The sequence below is a fragment of the Protopterus annectens genome, chromosome 15.part0 (genome assembly GCF_019279795.1).
Source record: "Protopterus annectens isolate FY-2018-M chromosome 15.part0, PAN1.0, whole genome shotgun sequence".
NCBI classification, from domain to species: domain Eukaryota; kingdom Metazoa; phylum Chordata; order Ceratodontiformes; family Protopteridae; genus Protopterus; species Protopterus annectens.
In genome coordinates, this window is record NC_056749.1 from 481,378,763 (window position 1) to 481,399,945 (window position 21,183).

Genomic DNA, 21,183 nt, shown 5'->3' on the forward strand with positions numbered 1-21,183 from the left:
GAGGGCATAGGTTTTTGTCTCAGTCAAGCTGATTTTGAGGTGCTTTTCATACTATTAACTAATTTCTAACTTATTATTTTCAAGCCTACCTTAATAAGTACAGGACAGTTTAAGGAAGCACACAAAACACTGCCATTTTAGGATGCTTAAGTGAAAGTGCCAGTGTAAAATAACTCAATATCAAAACAAAAAAGTAGCACAAAAGTCATATTAAACATTGTGTACAAGTGGGAGGTCCACCACCTTGACACTTCCCATACTTAATTATCATTACCTCCAGGGTCTCCCCCTATTTACAAAAAAATGTGCACTGTTTTCGTAGTGAGTAAGACAGAAGCACTTCACATATGCTGTAATGTAGTTGACGTGTATATTCAAATTGCTGAAATGGAAATTGTAAAGTACACCACATAACGTGTAGCTTCCTGTCATTGGCCCCTTAATAGTAAATCTCTATACCCCATATATGTCGTATATATATATATATATATATATATATATATATATATATATATATATATATATATATATAGTTTGTGTAGTACCTTCCATTCCTTTACATTGATCAATTAATTTAAGTTTAACTTTACACTACTCATGTCATAACATATTTACATAAAACTAAATCTTTGACCATATTCACAAGACACTTTTAGTAAAGAAGCTTCAATCTATTGCATCATCATATCTCTGCAGCAGTTCATATATTCATCCGGTTTCTTCAGCAGACTATTATATCTGGAGTATTTGGGCTTTCAAGAACCATTCTTGTTGTGCTGCAGTTTCACTGGGACCCACCATTTCAGCAGTTTTTCTATGTAATTTTTGTATGATGTCAGATTTCACAGTCTCTATTTTCTTATAACTGGAGTGGTTGTGACATTTGCAGTTGCTTATCTTCTTGAATATTTAAATTAAATATGTTTCTGTTTTCCTTCTCATCCTCAAACTTAAAGGATCTAGTTTCAATTACTTCTTTCATCTGAAATATACGTATGCCAGCTCAGCTCCACTCAGAATCTGGCAATGGGTATGCCAGCATTTCTTCATTAAGACTGGTGCTGTGATATGCATTGTGGATAAGACAGTTGTGCTGCCTGTTCTATATGTGTCAACATTCCTGGCCATAGCATAATACCTTTTTGCTGTTTCTTTGCACTTTACATTTCCAGATGTGACTCATTTATTATCTCAAGCATTTGTTTTGTCATTTGTTTGGGTACTGTTATTTTGTCAGCTTTGAACGTTAGTTTTGGGGCTACATCTATTTTTATTTGAAAGAAACATAATACTGAATTGTTTTGAAAAATCGTCTTTGAAAAATAGTCTTGGATACAACTCTTTGCTACTGTAAAGAAAAATAAGATTGCCTTACTTTTCTTGCTGATGTATATCTCTGTACGGTGCATCCATTCTGTTGGCTATCACAGCAACACTTCATTGTAGTATCTTTTAGAAAATGCTTTACAATGTCCATGTCAGTGCATTTCTGAAATTCTAATACTTTTCCTTTGGTGATTTCTAAGTGGAGGACCTTTTAAATTTCAGGGAACTTTGGTGGCAAATAAAACTCAACGCCACAAACTTCCCTGGCTTAAATGAGAGTGTAAGCCTCAGTAGTTTTTTGAGAATACATTCATGGATTGGACAATGATGTCCAATATATATATATATATATATATATATATATATATATATATATATATTTTTTTTTTTTTTTTTTTTGGTTAAGATAGTGTGTTGTATTTTAAAACTAACTTTTGTAGTTATTGTTAACATTTTCATTTTTATTTTATGTTTTTACATTTAGAGGGTTTGACATTTTTAGGGTTTTATGTATATGAGTCCTATATTTCTTAACATTTATTATCATATTTTGGTGTATCCATTTTATTGGTATATATGCTTTTAAATGACAATTTACTGTGAACATTACATGACTTTTAGGATATATAAATTACTCGTAGTTAGTTGTTTTTTGTATTCTGAAGAAGTCAGTTGATAGTTACTGACGAAAGCGCTCAGTAAAGGATTTGTGCTGTGGATTGGAGGCTGAACTGGTTCTTTACGTTTAAGTGGAGAATTACCCAACAAATCTCAGTTTCTTTTACTAGCAGTCCTGCATGCTTAGTATGCTTTACTTGATGTATCCTCTATGTTTAGTTTCTTCTCTGGTCTGTAATTCACTATCAAATCATAACTTTGTAAGCTGAGTCAGTCTGCAAACTCAGGCATGCATTATATGTGATTTTTTATTATACTTCGAAATAGTTTGTGATGTTTCTTTCCAGCTGAACTTTAATTACCCATAGGCAGTTTCATGGAATTTCACGCATACATATACTACTGCTAATTTATTTTCTGTTTGAGAATATCTTGACCCACAGGGAGTTGGTCTAGGACCCCATCTTTGAGACAGTTTTGTCTGGTTTCTACTTGCATCACAACTGACTCAGTTACATCATAGGATTTTAATGTTGGAGCTGTTCCTGTCATTTAACTTCCCTAAAACTCTTTTCTTCTCACAGAGCTGTCTTAAATTTCTTTCCTTCTTGTTCCTTGCCCCATTCTCAAATTATATCTTGCTCCAGCAGTTTTCTTAGAGGCAGCGTTATCTCAGACATATTAGGTATAAATTTTGCAAGATGATGCATCATTCCTATAAATCATTTTAATGCATGTTTTCCTTATGAATTTGGCATTAACACATCTGCTCAGATGTTCTCTGGACAAGGTTCCAGAGCATCTGATTTTAAAATATAATCCACATATTTCAGAACTGCCACTTTTCAATTGCTTTTAAAGTCTACTGTCTTAATGTTTATCAGCTGTATCAAGCTCTTGTTATGTTGTTATTGTCTCTGTTCCCACTCTGAGAGATCATCACATTCCAAGCCTTCACAAATGTGGGTAACAGCTGTTTGAAACATTTTTAGTGCTGATGAAGTTACCTGTGGCTTGGATACTGCTGTATGTAGTGGCTCATCCAAGAAGCCTTAAAGGCTTTCATTTGCCAGTTTGGTGACCTCTCTTTGCAATGTCTGTGTTGAATGATGTTATATGTGCAGTTGATAAAGTGTCTTTGCATTCCTGAGGAATTTGTGGTTCAGATCTATGTAACGTACTGGTTAGAGATGGTTGTGTACACTAACAACCCATTGGATACTGGGGATGTGTTTTGATGAAGAGGACTAGTCTCTACATTTAGTAAGTATCTACAAATCTGACACACAAATGCAGTGTGTGGTAGAAGTACGTGGTTGCCAATAAGCATAAAGCAGTTTGTATACTACCTCAGTGTGCCTAAATGGATGGTGTAAGGTAGCCAGTGGTCCTGCAGTTCCAGAACCTACATTAAGCAATTTCATAGGTAAGTACTAGGCTGTTGGCCCTGGGACTTATATAAGTCTGGCCAAAAAAGTCCCCTGGCTTTTGCCACCCAAGAAAGTTATTTTCCTGCGCCCCTGTCTAGCAGAGCCACAGAAGTGATCCCCAGGGTGAATTTCGTATTTCCCATCCAATTGTCGAGATTTTTCTTAAAGAGGGCTAATGAGGAGCTTTGCTTGACATGAATGGGTAGTCTGTTCCTGAGAATGGGAAGTCTCTGGGACAGGAATCTATCCCTCCAGCATGTTCTGTTTATTGTGGTGGCAAGTTTTAGATCCCTGGAGCGTGTGGCTTGGAGGGACTGTGGTTTATTTAAGTGTAGCATGTCCAGCAGATCTGGGTTTGACATGGCTTTGTATGTTAGGCATAGGTCGCCTCTGAGTAGGCTATAAGCGACGGAGTAGAGCTGGAGTTTTTTGAGATGGTCTGCATATGACATCTGTTTGAGGCTGGTAATCCTCTTAGTGAGGTATTTCTGTGGCCTTTCTAGTTGTTGTAGATGTCTTGTGAGGTACATGCCAAATGGGGCATTGTACTCTATAATGGGTCTGATGAGGGATGAGTAGAGAGGAACAATGATCTCTTTTTTTCTGGAGGTGAACCCCTTTGTGATGAGTAGAGAGGAACAATGATCTCTTTTTTTCTGGAGGTGAACCCCTTTGTGATGAGGTGTGCCACATAGAAGGATTTTGAGACTACTGTGGCGATGTGATTATCAAAGGAGAGACTACTGTCCACCTGTGTCCCAAGGTCTCTTATCACACTTTTGGTGTTTAGTAGGCTACCACCTATGTGGTAGATCATGGGTACAGTATTTTTCCCAAAAGGGTTGACAATGCACTTCTTGGCACTGAGCTTGAGGCCATGACTTTGACACCAAGCATCAGTTCAGTGAGGCCCCTTTGTAGAATGTCCACATCATTAGGCAATTCAATTATGGCACTTATTTTGCAGTCATCTGCGAACTTCGTTAGCCAAAGACCTGCTGTATTAGCCTGGACTTCTGAGAAGTAGATGCCAAACAGGAGAGGACCCAGGACTGAGCCCTGTGGTGCTCCACTTGTCACTGGTCTGAAGTTGGATTTGGAGTCGGCTACTTTCATTGTGTGGGTTCTGTCAGTGAGCCAGTTGGCCACCCATCTTGTGACATAGGGATTTATGCCCAGTCTATTGAGTTTATCTATAATTCCAGAGTGGGGGATGGTGTCAAAAGCATTGGCAAGGTCAAGATAGGCTGTGTGCACCACCTTACCCTGGTCCACAGCTCTGGTGACTGGTTCAAAGAAGTCAATCAGGTTTAGGAGACATGACCTACATTTTACAAACCCAAACTGGGTGAGGTCCAGAGTTTGGAGATTACCTATGTCCTTGTTTATAAGCTCCAAGATAATAAGTTCCATGGTCTTGCAGACCAGGCTTGTTGGGCTAATGGAGCGGTAGTTCCCAGGGTCCGTGGTGGCACCCCCTTTGTGGAGTGGGATAACCATCACCGTGCGCTATTCAGTAGGCACAAAGCCTGAAGTGAGGCTATGACTGAACATGGTAATTAGGTGGGGTGCCAGTTCATTCTGTAGTTCATACAGAATGCAGCCTGTGATGTTGTCAGGTCCCATGGATGCTGTGTTCTTGGCTTTGGAGATTCCGGTCTTTACTTGTGCAGCCCTGATTACAGGGCTTTGCATTCTTCCGGTATAGTGATGGGCCCTTTGGGGGGTGAGGGGGGTGAAGTTTACACTGAACCTATCTGCCAGGATATTGGCAATATCAGTTGGCTCTGTATATCTAATGCCATAGTGCTGTAGCTCAGAGCAGACCTGAATGTCGCCACTGAGATTCTTGACATAGGTGTAGAATGCTTTGTGGTTGTCTTTATAATCAGTGGTGATTTTATTTTCGTAATTAGCTTTGGAGGATTTTATGAGGGATCTCAGCTTCTTACTGAAGCTGACCAGGGAGTTCCTGCAATCTGGCGATTTTACTCTTTTTTGCAACAGCTTCTTCCTTCTGTTGTAGAGTTTGTTTATGGCAGGGGACCACCAAATTGGCTTTCTTTTTTTGGAGGATAGTGTCTTGGTTCTGTTGGGGATGGTACGATCCATGCACTCTTGTATGTGCTTATACAGTGCATTCATATAGGATTCAGCAGTTGTACCTCTATTTTCCATCTGTATGGGTGTCGTGAAGCTTGCCACTTCTGTCTTAAGAAGCATGAAGCTGGCTTTGGAGAAGTTTTTTATGGTGGTTTCCTTAATGGGGGGGTGGAGGTGGGATATTGATGTCAAGGATGATTAACTTGTAGTCGGATCTGAACAGCGAGGAGTTGACCTCTGGTGTGGAACATTGGTTGCCCATATTGGTAATGACCAGGTCCAGGATATTGCTGCCCCTGGTGGGGGTATGGACAAGCTGATCCAGGGCATTGGAATTTATTAATTCCAGAAAGCATTGAGCAAATGAGTTAGTACATGAGTAGTTTTCCCAGCTGATGGTAGGGTAGTTGAAATCGCCCATTATTAGGGTATTGGGCTATTTCTTATTTGCTTATTGTAAAATTACCCAATATATCAAGAAATGTGGAGTGGGCATCCCGGAGCATGGCGGGGGATCTGTAACAAGCTACAACCTGGATTGCACTCTTGCCCAGTGTTAGTTGCACTTGGATAATTTTGGATGCATTATGTTGAGCAACTAGCCTGGAGGTGTGGATATCCTTAATGAATATGGACACGCCTCCTCCTGTAGTGTTTTGGTCCAGGTTAGGTGGCCGGAAGGTGTGGTATGAATTATAGCCTGGTAATGCAGGGGTGCTCTCTGGAGCCTTGAACCAGGTCTCCATCACTGCACAGATGTCGATGTTCTCCATTTTAAGGAGTGCCTCGAGTGAGTGCATTTTGAGATTTAGACTTCTAGCACTGAATAGCATTACCCTCAGATTTTTCTTGCTTATACCTGCTATGGTGGTGAGTTTGTCATTTAAACCTTGCCAAAAAAAGGCACTATAGGGGTGGCAAGATCCTTAGCTAGCTCTGGAATCCCAGGGGTGACAGGTGTAGGCCATCTCTGGCAAAGCATCGTGGTCTGTCAATCATGTCGTCCCAAACAGATAGGCTCTGGATCCCCTTAGAATGACACCAGATGCTTAGCCAATTGTTGAAGTCAATCACTTTGTCTTTGTATTGTGGTATCATTCTGGTCGATGGCAGGATGCTACTCAGGGCTAGTATCATACCTGCCTGGGCTACATGATCTGAGAGTTCCTCCATGTCTCTTTTCATGAAGTCCAGGAAGGTACATCTCAGGTCATTCATACCAACATGGACAATGACAGAGTCATATTTGCACTTGTTGTGGCGTGACCTGAGTGCTTGTGTTATGTGGTGGATCCTGGCACCCGACATGCAGCTGACAGTAACTTTCTCCTCGTTTAGCCTGGTGAGTGGGATGTCAGTGTGCCTGAATATGGAGTCACCTATGACTAGTGTGTTGGGTACGTTGTTTTGCCTTATGGGCTGAGGTTGAGTGGCACACTGATTTTGTGGGCTATGTGTTGTTTGGGTAGTGTTGGGAGGTGGTCGTTGCTTGCGTTTCAGCTTTGAAGGTCTCTGTTGTTTGGGCAGATTTTTATTCAGAGCCTCCACAAATGTAGGTATGTGTTTTGTGTTACTATGTGTGGGTTTAGGTGGTATTGAGTGTGATGTGGTGCAGGTGTTTACCTTCTACTGTTGACAGTCTAGTACAGTCTTGGCTGGAGAGAGCTTGGCTTCCAGTTTGGCAATATAAGTGCATCTCTCACAGATTGTAGTGTTGGGTGGTAGGAGGAGAGGGTTGTCAGTGTACATGAGGCAATTGCTACATTGCCCCAAGATGCCCAGATTCATCAGGTGGACAGGGGAAAATACTCAGAGCTGACCCTTAGATATGCCTGGATAGGTGCTTATTAATTCAAGTACTAAAAACTGTTTTCCTCCTAACAAGTGAGGAAAGTTGAGTGCTGCAGTAATTTGTAGATTATTTAGTGCGTGCAATGAGTTTTGAACAAGAGCTGAGCACAAGGAAAATGTTTTGAGTGTTAAAACTAGAAAACTGGCTACTTCTAAGGGAAAATTAGAAGAGGAGACTTTCTGGCACTGGGAATAGTTTAACCCTAGTTAAATGGTGCTGTGCAATTCGCAAAACTGTGCAAACACAGGTTTTTAAACAGAAAGATGAAAGGGATAGAAATAGCCCAAAATGGTCAGTAGAACTACAGATTCTGAGCTGAAACCACTCCTCCAGCGACAGATAGGCTGCTCAAAGCCCACCACTCTCACTGATGAACAGAGAAGCTTCCTTCTATCTTAATAAGGTCTGGGCCACACAGAAACTATAAAACAGCCCAGAATTCAGCAAAATCTGAAAACTGGACTCTACTGGTTATATAAAGGTTACAGAGCTTTTTTCATTCTAAGCCTTAATGTCATGCCTAATAGAGAGAGATACTAGTAAAACAGTATTTTTAAAAGATGAACTGTGTACCTTTCAGTGGGATTAGTAATAATTTAGGATTAGAAAGGTTTATCTGTTTTACTATGGGCTGAGACTTTAGCATTATGACCTGTGTCAGGTTCTGCTGTAGGAAGGAAAGAACCACAATGAAACTGGTGGGATAGTTCACTACTTCAAAATTCACTGTCCATTATAACACATCTTCAGGTATGTGAACAGAAACATGAAGTCCACAACTGCCATTATGCACAGAATATGTAGGGGGGGTGTGAATCTGTATGTTTTGATGTGTCCTCACCTAGGATGTCATGAATATCACTGGAGTCCTTTCTATGAACAGGAGAGGCTTTCACTGAAGAGTGTCCATCTCTGCCCCACCAAACACAGTAATTTGAGTAATTCTTCAAGAGAATATCCATCAGTTTAGGAAGATTCTGAGACCTGCAACCATGAGATTACTGTACTGAGGGGGTGTTAACAGAGAGTCCTTCAGTGGAGGAATATCAGGGAGTTTTTCAATGGGGCCACCAATAGCTAGTCATTCATACAAGGGAACTTATGGAGGCCCTTTTCCTTTAAAGGTTCTGCCACCAAGACAAGAATATCAGTAAACAGGCTGGGCACAGAGGGGAGCGACTAGATGTAATTTCATTTATTGAAAGGAATGCTTCCCTTAGTGAGCCACATGAACGTGTTCTGCAGACACTCGTGTGCCACAAGGAGGTGTTCATCATATCCAATCACACCTTCAGTGTGACCTGTGGCAGCAGCAAAATGACACTCTGGAAAGTCATTGTCTTCACCCTGTGTATTTCACATGCTTATTGAAGCTTTTGATGTCCAAAATGGGATGAGATCTCGTATCCCCTTCTGACCCTAGAAGACGTGGGAGTAAAACTGTTGCCATCATGATTAATGATGAACACTTCTTATAGCTCCATATGAGAGTAGGCTGTTGACCTGTGCCAAAGAGATGTGCAGAGATAGCTTGGTCTCAGAGTGGAGCTAATTTTTGGGAATGGCAGTACACCTCCAAAACATAGATAGCTAGAACTAAGTTAAGAAACTCAGCACTCCATGGTGATGACTTTTCAAGCATGGACAAACTCAGAGAAACCTTCCCTACATACATTTCTGGACAAGAGTCAGTTCCACAGTTTCTGCTAGCGAGGATCACCTTCCCAGATGTCATGCACAAGAATGCTTGAGGACAGGATTGCCTGGTGGTGGGGACCTTCCTTAATCTTCAAAGGAGATTTGTCTTACTGGAAAGTAATTGAGATGACCTCCATGAAGTAAAAGGGAAATGGGTGCAATCATAGTAATACTCCAGTATGGCCAATGCTTGTTTTCTGTTGTGGAGGCCCTTGACCAGGACCTGTGTGGTCTGCTCAAAGAGTATATACCCTACAAGGGTCAAGAATAGTCTGCCTTTGAACATCCTTGAAGGAGGAAAGTATAATCCTAATCCCAAACATATGTACAAAGATAGTGAAGAATGTCTGCCTATAGATGCTGTTGCATCACTGCTTTGTTATCATGTTGCCTGCCCCCTGAGTTTAATGGAGTGTTGCTTGTTGGAGACAGCTGCAAGATCAGTGTGTAGTGGAGTTGTAGCTTGCACTTTGTTTCTGAGGAGTTTTGACATTTGTGTAGGATAGCAGTGAATAATGAATGTCAATCAGCTGTGCTCCCTCTGGTTTGGTGGAGCATTTGGATGGCATGCCACTGCACTGAAGGTTGTTATTCTGTTTGCATAGCATTTTGCAATTATGGCTAATTTCACTTCAGTTTGGAAAAATCATCAAGAGTCATCTGGAGAGGCATTTTCTACAATTTCACTATGAATGACTGCCACATCTTGGTATGAGACAGTGTTGCTGCAATTGGGACTTCAGTTTGATGACTTACCACTTTTATAGTTACAGTGTAGCAGTAGTGTTAAATTGCAGCAAAATTGCTGCATCATGCTTCTTGTCTGGTCTGCATGATTCTTACAGACTTTGTAGCGATCTTGGTCATAGAGAAAGTCTTTGGCTTATTTTGGTATGTGGTATTTTTGCCTCTTTTGGACTTTGCAACCCTGACATTTTATTTAAAATGTGACTAATCCAAACACCAATGATCAGCGGTAGGATTGGCAGTGGACTTTTTTGTTGATTTGGCTTGGTGTCTGCTCAGACATCCTGTACATTAAATATTTCATTTTTTAAAACTGCTTACAGTTAAAATCTGTGTTTATTGTGTAATTTATATGCACATTACTTCACTTAATTTTTGCAAAAGAGCTTAGAGTACGCTATAATAAAGTTAAAGCTGAAGTCTCAGCCATTTCATCTTGTACAGCTATATACTGAGGTCTACTCTCTTATTCATACCATCAATATAGTTCAAATTACAATGGATAATTTGGAAGTTCAAACCACAAGCCATGGTAAAGGTCTTAACCAGCCCTTGCTGAATGGCAGAAGTAAGAAAACTGCAGACTATTCTTTTAGTCTACTAAAAAGGAAAGGAACCTGGACAGTTAAGCTAGACATTTGAAGGCTTTAACCCACAGGAAGGTGGAACATCAAATTTAAAAGGAAGGTGGAACATCAAATTTAAAAGGAAGGTAGACCATCCTGTCCAGTCCTTGATTGTGTTAGGTTGTAAGATATAATAGTATTGTCTCTGGAACGTATACTGGACTGATGAGATCATGTAGGAGTTTTCTGCTGGGATGCTTCATATAAATGTTCTTCATCTCACATTGTTGCAGTCATAACCTGTGGGTAGTCCGCTGTCCTCGGTCGGCCCGAATACCAAAGTGCTAGGCTGGCGTCAGTCATGGTCACTCAGATCTGACGTCAGTATGCCGAGGTACTAAAGCGCATGACCGACGCCATATCCTCAGTCTTTTTTGCCGCAAGGTCCGAAGCAGAAGCAGTGTTTTGCAAGTGCCGTTCGGCATCCTGAAATTTTGGTATTCTGAGTTTCAGACCGAAGACCAAGTTGGGCTAAGTACCCCGTTGGGGAATATTTTTGTCTTTTCTTGCCTCAGTTAAATCCGGATGTCAGAAAAAGTGAATAATTGTATTTCTTGTGGGAAACAGATACCTCATAGGGATTACCACTCTCTTTGTATTCCTTGCTTGGGGCCTGAGCACGACGTAGTCGGGTGTCGCTTTTGTGCTAGATTTAATAAGCGCACCATTAAACGCAGGTTAGATTGTGCTAGGCTTGTCCTCGGTAAGCGGTGTAATTACAATATGCCGTCGGATCCTCCGACGCCCGCTACCGCTAAGAAGCGTAAGGAAAAATCATTAAAGTCCAAGCAGGATGAGTCGTCCGTTACAGACGCCAGTTCTTTAGAAACTACGGTGGAATCTGTGGATCCAGCCGAGGTTTCAGCTGAGTCTCAGGGGGAGCCTTTAGTTTTACAGGATGTGGCCTCTCAGGAGTCGAGTCAGGCTGAGGGGGCCTCTCAGGTCTCTGTAGTCCCTTCTTTGCATAAGGTGGTTAGGCCTTCTACTTCTGTCTCTAAGGTACCTTCCAAGGTTAGGCCTGGTTTGTCTTCCTCTGGCGTCAGCCCTAGTTCTGCAGGTTCTGTACCTAAAAAGCATATGCTGAAAATGGCAGAAGATTTAATTTCCTTAATCAGGGGTTCTTTGCCCCCTCCAGATAAGAGGCCTAGGGTGGAGCCAGAGGTGGAAGGATTGGTGCATTCCTCAGATTACTCGGAGTCTTCGGCTGAAGACATTCAGCATTTTCCTCCTTATTCTGATTCAGATGCAGAGGATTCTAGTCCTTCTGCTTCCCCCCCCAGAGGATTTTTCTTTTTCTGAAACCCTGCATTCCATGAGAGAGCATTTTAAGTGGGAAGGTCAGGATTTCTCAGATTCAAGAAAGAGACTTAGGGAGTTCTTGTTTTTACCACAGCATAGGCCCTTGGCTATACCCCCTGTTTTGGATGTTGTTCAGGATGTTTTCTCTGATGCTTCCCTTAATCCTGATTCTTTGCCTCCTGCCCCGGTCAAGCCTGACAGGTATTACAGAGTGCCTGAGGCTCATAAATATTTGTATAAGAGCCCGAGAGCTGACCCGGAAACTATTAGCCAGGGACCTAAGGGTGTCAGGGCTTCTGTTGTAAAGAATCCAGTTCCTATGGATAAAGATTCTAGGGCTTTGGATAGGTGGGGTAAAAAAGTGTATACCTCTTCCACTCTAGCAATGAGGGCTTTGAATTGCCAGTTTCATATGTTGAAGTACCAGAATTTTCTCCTAAGTCAGTTGAAATCTAAGGTAGATGCTTTGGCAGAGGGCATTGAGTGTAAAGAATTGCAGGATTTAGTTCATGCCTCTGATCAGGTGGGTAAGCATTCTATGCAGTGTGGTTTTGATGCTCTTCAGGCCTCTTCCAGGGTGGCTGCCACTGGATCAGTTATTCGTAGGCACGCCTGGCTTAAGGATCAGAACTTGTCAGAGCATGTTAAAGCTCGAATTTTGGATGCTCCCCTTCAGTCTGAAGTTCTGTTTGGTTCTCCTGTGGAGTCAGTTTTGAAGAAAATGGAAGACAAACCTAAGTCTATGCAAACAGTTAAGGATTTTTTACAGGTGCAGCCCCCTAAGTTTAGCAGAAATTGGCCTACTAAGTGATGGGCTTATCCTTCTTCTGATTTACAGACTAGGGGCAGATCTAGACGTGGTAGGGGCAGAGCTCATGCTCAAGGTTCTTTCAGGCCTAGGACGTGGAGTTCCCCTGCACAATCTTCAGGTGAGGGCAGGGGCCAGCCTTTTCGTAAACAGACCCAATGACCTGTATCTCCAGCTGCCAGATCCCTCCTGTCTGTCAGCTCCTCTGGGAGGAAAGTTGGCACTTTTCAGGCAAAATTGGCTTTTAGTCACTCAGGACAAATGGGTGTTGGACATTATAGATCGAGGCTACAAGTTTTATTTTCACACCTTGCCTCCTTTCAAAGGCATGCCAGACGTTCCTTCTCAGCAAAGGGTGGCGGCTCACAAACAGATTTCTTTACTTCTAAACATGGGGGCTATCCAGGAGGTCCCTCCGTCAGAAGTAGGCCTTGGATTTTATTCTCGCCTGTTTCTTGTACCAAAGAAAGGAAACACTTGGAGGCCAATTCTGGATTTGTCTATTCTCAACACATACCTGGACATTCCAAAATTCAAGATGTTAACTTTGCAACAACTTCTGCCTCTATTAGGCAAAGATCACTGGATGGTAACTCTGGATCTCAAAGAGGCTTATCTTCACATTCCTATCAGGCCCAGCTGCAGGAGGTTCCTGCGTTTTCGGGCTGGGACTTTACATTATCAGTTCTCTGCATTGCCCTTTGGCTTATCTACTGTGCCCAGGGTGTTCACAAAGGTCCTGGCACCGGTGATAGCCTTCTTAAGGTTAAGGGGAATACAAATTTATCCTTACTTGGACGATTGCCTGATTCTGGCTCAAGACAAAGTCAAGCTACTTCACCATCTACAGTATGTTATGGCAGTGTTAAGGTGCCTAGGGTACTCTGTGAACGAAACAAAGTCCAGTCTAGTACCCTCTCAGGACATGTGCTTTCTGGGTGTGAGACTGAATACAGCCTCTCAGATTGCATTTTTGACCCCGGACAAACAAAGAAATCTTACCCTTTACTTCCAACAATTGTCTCTACGGTCCAGGCTGACTGCAAGGACAGTCCTTCAAGCCTTGGGGTTCATGGCATCTTGTATTCTGGTGCTTCCCAATGCCAAACTGCATATGAGGAAGCTACAATGGTATCTCAAAAGCGTATGGACTCAACACTGCCACGATTTGGACACTGTCATTCAGATGATACCTTGCATCCAAAGGGAATTTTTGTGGTGGGCTCAGGAATGTCACCTAAACAAGGGACTCTCTGTGACCCGACCAGAGGCGAGTCAGATCTTAAAGACAGATGCCTCAGACATGGCTTGGGGAGCACACTTCAATGGAAAATGGGTTCAAGACATGTGGCCTGCCAGACTACAACATCTGCATATCAACATGAAGGAGATGTTAGCAGTCCAATTTGCATTGATGGCTTTCAAGGATCTACTTCACCCAGGACAAGTGTTGATTCAGACAGACAACACAACAGTCATGTGGTACATCAACCAGCAGGGGGGTACCCATTCGTACCCTCTTTGCAGACAAGCTATGATTTTGTGGGAGACTGCTCTCAGTTTGCGACTCACTCTTCAGGCAAGGTTTCTGCCAGGAGCACAGAACTCCTTAGCAGATGTTTTGAGCAGACAGATGGTGGATCCCCACGAGTGGAAATTGGATCCTCATGTTTTTCAACAGTTGACGGTGGCTTGGGGACTCCAGACATAGATCTGTTCGCTTCTCCACTGAATTACCAACTGCCAAAGTTTTGCACAAAGCTGTTTCACCCAAAAGCTTGGAAAGTGGATGCTCTATCATTCAGTTGGAACAACCTTCACGTTTATGCCTTTCCTCCTCTGCCTCTCCTTCCCAAGGTGCTCCTAAAGGTCAGGCAGGACAAGCCTTGCATGATTCTGATAGCTCCAGATTGGCCACGGCAGCACTGGTACCCTCTGCTGAGGACTTTAGTACGGGAGCCTCCTTGGCCTTTGCCATTAATTCCACACCTTTTGTCCCAGGCAAGCAATCATTTCCGCAATGTCAGGATTCAGTCCCTGCATCTGACAGCATGGCGTATTCTGTTTTAGACCCTGGGGGGTCGCAGCTTCCTCAACAAGTTTTGAATGTCATTTTGGAGGCCAGATGGCCTAGTACAAGGAAAGTTTATGCTGATAAATGGAGGAGATTTTTTCTTTGGAGCAAAACAAAGAGCTTTAATGTTTCAGTGCCTAATTTGAGTGTTTCACTTCAGTATCTTACAGAATTATTAGACAAGGGTTTGACTTTCTCCTCTGTAAAAGTTCATGCTGCAGCCATTTCTGCTCACTATGACTGTGACCTACCATTGTTCTCTCACCCTTTGTTCAAGCAATTTCTTAGAGGGGCAAATAACATAAGACCCCCACGTAGAGCTCCTACTCCTTCCTGGGATCTCAATTTTGTGTTGGAAAAGCTCACATTACCTCCTTTTGAACCTGCAGCTACTTCAGAGTTGAAGTTTTTGTCTTGGAAGACTGCTTTTTTGTTGGCCATTACGTCTGCTAGAAGGGTATCTGAATTACAGGCTCTAATGGCAGTTGAACCCTTCCTGATATTTCATAAGGATAGGGTCTCACTACGTACTAATCCTACTTTTATGCCTAAAGTTGTTTCTAATGTGGCCTTAAACCAATCTATTCATCTGCCTACATTTTATGCTGATCCCCAAAATAAGGGAGAAAAAAATTTGCATTCTTTGGACATTCACAGGCAGTTATGTTATTATTTGAGCAGAACTAAAGGGTTCAGACAGTCCCAACAGTTATTCATTTATTTTGCCTTGGGATCTCAAGGAAAACCTGTTTCAAAACAAACTATTTCTAAGTGGATTGGCCATTGCATTGCTTTTTGTTATTCTCATCATGGTAAGGAGGTTCCGGCTGGAATCAGACCTCATTCCACTAGGGCTACTGCCACTTCTACTGCTTTTTTAAGGGGAGTAGCTACTAAGGATATTTTGGAGGCAGCTACCTGGAGTTCAGTGCACACTTTTTCTAAACATTACCATCTTCCTCTTTATTCCAAATCTAGGGCTGGGTTTGCCACTGCAGTTTTACAGGGCATGTTAGCAGCTCCTAATGCTATCTGATTTTACCAACCTCCCTTTGCCTTTGCTTTGGGATTCTACCCACAGGTTATGACTGCAGCAATGTGAGATGAAGAATATAGTACAGTTTTGTACCTACCATAAATGTAGATGTTCGAAGATCCACATTGCTGCAGTCCAATTTACCCTCCCTCCTTCCCCTCTGTAGTTTGGGGTGGCTGTGTGGTTTGTAGTGTATCTTTTGTTGCTATTTTGGTGATTGGGTATTTTTCTATTTTTGGCTATGGCCTTTCTTTTTAAGGCCTTCTGACATCTGGGGCAAGAAAGACTGAGGATATGGCGTCGGTCATGCGCTTTAGTACCTCGGCGTACTGACGTCAGATCTGAGCGACCATGACCGACGCCAGCCTAACACTTTGGTATTCGGGCCGACCGAGGACAGTGGACTACCCACAGGTTATGACTGCAGCAATGTGGATCTTCGAACATCTACATTTATGGTAGGTACAAAACTGTACTTTTCAATTCACTTCACTCTGCTGTGTGAGTCATAGAAGGTATCTGCCTTCTTGGAAGTGGATGGAAGAAAGTCCAGATGCTTCAAAGCTGCAGTAATAGCAGCACTAAGTGCAGGCTCCATGAGTGTGACGGCCAAGGGGATTGTCTCTCTTCTCCCCATATAATCATTAAGGCATTTCTGGGGAAAGGTTAAGAGGGTCATAGACCAATGTAATGAGGACTTCAGGTGACTGAGTGTTTCTACATAGGATGGTTAGCTCAGGGTATTATAAAAACAGGACATTTTATTATCCTAACTATCTTGCAGATGATGGTAGAGAAAAGGAGAACATCCTCTAGTATTAGTACCATGACTAACAAGCCCATACTTGGCTGACTTGAATGGTGTTCAGTTTGCAATATGTGAGTGCCTGGGTTGGGTGACAGGGTTGTGTTGCCAGTCAGCATTCTGTGTAAGTGGTACTAGAGCTGCAGACGTTTGCACAAGGCATAGTGCTGGCATCAGGCTATACTCTCTAACATTCTTTTCCAAACCTGTGCAACAAGTGCATTTTAGGTTCCTGATTGACAAAGATGACTACATGATCAACTCAAAGCCCTTTCAATATACTCTGTATCCCACAGACTGCTAAGAGGTGACCTGTACCTCGTATACATGGCATCTTCTGACCCATTACTGATGGATTTATTGTCCTTCAGTAAGTCAAATGGCATCAGAAATACTCCAGGATCTAAACCCTAAATGGTTTGGAGGGACAGGTATATCTCACAGAGAATACCACTGGTGAGGAACAGACTTCCCATCCACATAAACCAAAGTCCATCCCTGCCCAAATTCAAATGCAACTTAGATCTATTAATGGGAAACAGACAGTTTGCCCCAGGACTGGCCCTGTACTGCTAATGGAGAGAGCCAGCTCCTAAATGCTCTATCTCATGCAGGAGTCCCCTCAAATTATTTGTAGTATGATCCTAGTTATTCTCATTATGAGTAATATATAATTATCACTATGGGATGGGTAAGACCAATCTATAACCAAATAATATATGTTATTTTGAACACAAAAAGAGAAATTGGCTAGGCTTAAAATGGCCTACAAGGGCAGCAAGACTAGTATTTATGAAGCTATGAGCAGAAACCCTGGGATGCAACCCTCTTCAAGCTGTTTAATGGCATGCACCTCTCGAATGCCTCTCACTGTTGTTGGGTGATGGGCACAAGCTTGACCCCCCCTCATTAGTAGTAGGGTAGCATGTGAGGTATACTCTGTGAAAGCCTTACCTTAAGCAGGATGTGACTGATATTTCTGTTCTACCTTTCTTGATGTGATAGCATCGGCATGGAATCATGTGTGGAACGTTCCTGTCTATGGCTGCTCTGAACAGTCTCAACCACCACCATCTTAAGTGAAGTCAGGTATGCCTCTAAATTCTCTCTCCTCCATCTTTGATTGGCTGGAGTGAAATACTGGCATGTATAGCAGAAGTTGCTGTTCTCTTGAGCCAGACAATAGAGAAAGCATTAGTGTGTATCTTAGCTGATGATTAAGAGCAAGAGTTGTTGTTGTGTCTTTCGGCTTTTCCCATTTAGGGGTTGCCACAGCGGAACTCCGGTCCGCTAATGATTGGCAGTAGATTTTTACATGCCGAGTTGCCGGCCCTGAAGCACAACCTTCAACGAAGTTACTCCCCATTCATGCATGTCTCCACACAGAAGACGCTCTAGCTGAGAATCGAACAGGACAACATCTTACTGTGAGGCGACAACGCTACTGCAGCACCACCACCACAGTTTTTAAGAGCAAGAGTGAATGAGTAAAAAATAATAAATGAGCTGATAATATCAGAATAGGAAATCTTAGCAATTACCCCTGTAGAAGGTCCTCAGTGTCTGATCTATATTTACCATTATAGAACACATTCTACTGCATGTTTTATTGTCTCTGAATCATGTAGGTGCTCTGTGTTGCTGCCTAACCCTAGTATATATCATAGATACTATTGCGGCATGGTCTGTAAAGTCCATTAAAAGCTCTGAGTTCCTCTTCCATATCGAATGCATGAAAATAATAAATGAAATGCTATGGTTTGTTTTCTTTTATGTTACTTTTTATGTACCCATCTCACTCATTAAAAAATATCTTGTTTAATAAAAATGTTTAAAAATATTTCAGTTACCACATCCCTAACTGCCTCACGATAAATAGAGTACCTTAACTAAGTAATCATTCTTGATATATTATTTTTGCAAGAGTGGTAAGAATAAAAAATTTCAGAGATGTTACTAGAACCCAATCAGTAATGTGCCCACTTCCGTTTATATCATTAAAAAAATCTGCTGTAAGCAAAACTGCAAGACTTCAGACATTTATTCAGTGTGTATGGCTAACATAAGGAATGCAAGCCTTATAAAAAAAACATGTTTTTTTTTTCATTTGAGAGGAGATACACTCAAATTGATTTTGTTTATATCTAGAGTGTGGTCTGGTAGTATCTTTCTAACACATTTCAAATTCTTGTCTTATTGTTTAACAGATAAGTATAGTATTTGTTTAAAAACATTCAGATAAAATCAATGTTACACAAGCTTTAGGCATTAAATGAAATCTCACAGAGAGCTACCGTTCTGATTATATAGACAAAGAATAAATCAAAGATAATGTTTTTTTTTTTCAGTTCCAGTGATGTACACAAATTAGCATGCTAAAGATTAAAACAAATAAATACAGATTTTGTAAAATCATTGTGTGTGCATGCAGATGTGATGTATATATGTGTCATTTCATGAATATGAAGTTGTACTTACTGATTTACATACTTTTGGTTCACTGCTAGCTTACATATAATTTGGCAGGCACTGTTATTTAATGGTACAGCTTAATAATCTTCTGCTTCTGTTTCTCCTGCAGGTCAGTGGTAGCGTGCTGAGTGTTTACAGTGGTGATTTTGGAAATATGGATGCTCAAGGCTCAGTTCAGTTTGCACTGGATTACAATGAGAAAAACAAAGAATTCCAGATATATGTTGCTCAGTGTTCAGGCTTGGCAATAGTGGATGAAAAGAAAGCTCGTTCTGACCCGTAAGTGACATTTTTCTCAGTAAGAAGCTGTAAAGTGCCAGATAGCTTACTTAAATTTTTTTTTTTAATTGTATTATCAACAAATTATCAACAAATTATTTTAACTATACTCATGTCAGCAGGTACTTACACTTTGTTATATTGTCAAGCTAGACAGAACTAAGTATCCTTATGAGCACTATAGAAGTAGCAAGAAACGTCAGCCTACTACTAGCAGTATTCATAACCACAACATTTTAATAAGAGTGGGGCGCTGGCCTACTAAACAGCTGTCCAAATTCTACAACAGTGTTAAAAATGATGTGTTATACTGGGGAAATTTGTTTTTCCTTAACGTGAAGTAGCTTCAGAGTTGATTACATTAAGTATAGTGGTGCAGGAGACAAAAATCTCATAAAGGGTAGTGTGAGAGTTTTGCCCCTCCACACAGTAGGGCAGGCAATATAATGCAATTGCTATTGCACACTGCTTCACAGGAACATCACTAGCATCCCTAACTTAGAGTTTTATCCTAAACCCATGATATGCTCACAAAAGCACTGCATCACCCTTAAAATGCACTAAAAACACTAACAACAACAGCAATAACAATAGTAATAATAGATAGTAAGTAAAGGTACCTACATTAAAACATATAGAAACCTTCACTGCAAAAGCCTCCTCATTCAACAATGAATTCAACTGCTATAAATGCTAAGATGATATAACCTCACATTAAGTGCAAAACAGCAAAGAACCATAAGTAAAAAAAAATTAAACAGTAAAACTCTGCTAACGTCCACAGAAGTTCACAAAAGCTGGCATCCAATGAAGCTCAAAGCAGTCCTAAAGAAAGTACAGTTGCATACACTTACCATAAATGTAGATGTTCAAGTGCATTCACTGTTGCAGTCATTACATTTGGGTTACCTGCTTGCAGTAGCCCTCAGTCGGCCTGATTAACAAAGTCTTGGGTCCTGCGTTGCTTGCTGTCCCTTCTTCCATGACGTCAGGTCGTCAGGGGTATAAAACATGCAGCCGACACCATTACATCAGTTTTTCTTCCCCCAGATGTCAGGTGCCCCCTTAATGGGAAACAATTCAATCTATAATACAAGGATATACCTCCAACAAAAAAGCAAATACACCAAAAAGCTTTTTGAGCATAGTAAGTGAGAGTAGAAGGTATAGCCAAAAGAAGAAAGGGGGATGGAGGGAGGGTAACCAGGACTGCAACAGTGAATACACTCGAACATCTACATTTATGGTAAGTGTACACAGCTGTACTATGTTCTTCATGTTTCACTGTTGCAGTCATTCCATTTGGGTAGATTCCCAAAGCTAAGTTTGGGAGGAGAAATTTAAATAGAATTAGGATCAGCTATAAGGCCCTGCAAGACTGCAGTGGCAAAATCAGCTCTGGATTTAGAGAAAATTGGAAAATGATAATGCTTTGTGAAAGTATGCACAGAACTCCAGGGAGCAGCTTCTAGGATGTCCCTTGTAGGGACGCCCCTGAGAAAGGCTGTAGAGGTAGATGCTGCCCTGGTTGAATGGGGTCTGATGCCCTGTGGGATAGATTTTCCATGGTGCTTATAGCAGAAATGAATGCAGTGGCCTATCCATTTTGAAATGGTTTGCTTTGAAATAGCTTTCCCCTCTGTCCCTGTAGCAAATGTCACCAGCAGTTGTTCAGATTTCCTTTGAGGTTTAGTCCTGTCCAAGTAGAATCTAAGTTGTCTGTGCACATCTAAGGAGTGCAGTATCCATTCCCCTTTGTTCTGTGGGTTAGGAAGGAAGGTAGGCAAATGAATGGACTGATTAAGAGCCACACTGGATGCCACCTTGGGCATGAAGGAGGGATTGGTTCTGAGGGACACCCTGTCCGCATGAAAGATAATGAAAGGCTCCACTGCCATAAGGGCCTGTAACTCCGATACCCTTCTTGCAGAAGTGACTGCTAAAGGGAAAGCTGTTTTCCAGGAAAGGAATTTTAAATCTGCAGTAGCAGTTGGCTCGAAAGGAAGAAAA

General features: G+C 41.6%; 1 protein-coding gene across 2 annotated transcripts in view; it reads left to right on the forward strand.

The window, feature by feature from the left end:
• LOC122789773 (synaptotagmin-like protein 2) overlaps positions 1 to 21,183 on the forward strand; it is a 1,041,792-nt gene that overhangs the window by 880,408 nt on the left and 140,201 nt on the right. For both annotated transcript variants that reach the window (XM_044057212.1, XM_044057213.1), the window contains exon 11: positions 19,004 to 19,173. In XM_044057212.1, the coding sequence (XP_043913147.1) occupies positions 19,004 to 19,173 (170 nt within the window). The remainder of the gene's footprint in view (positions 1 to 19,003; positions 19,174 to 21,183) is intronic.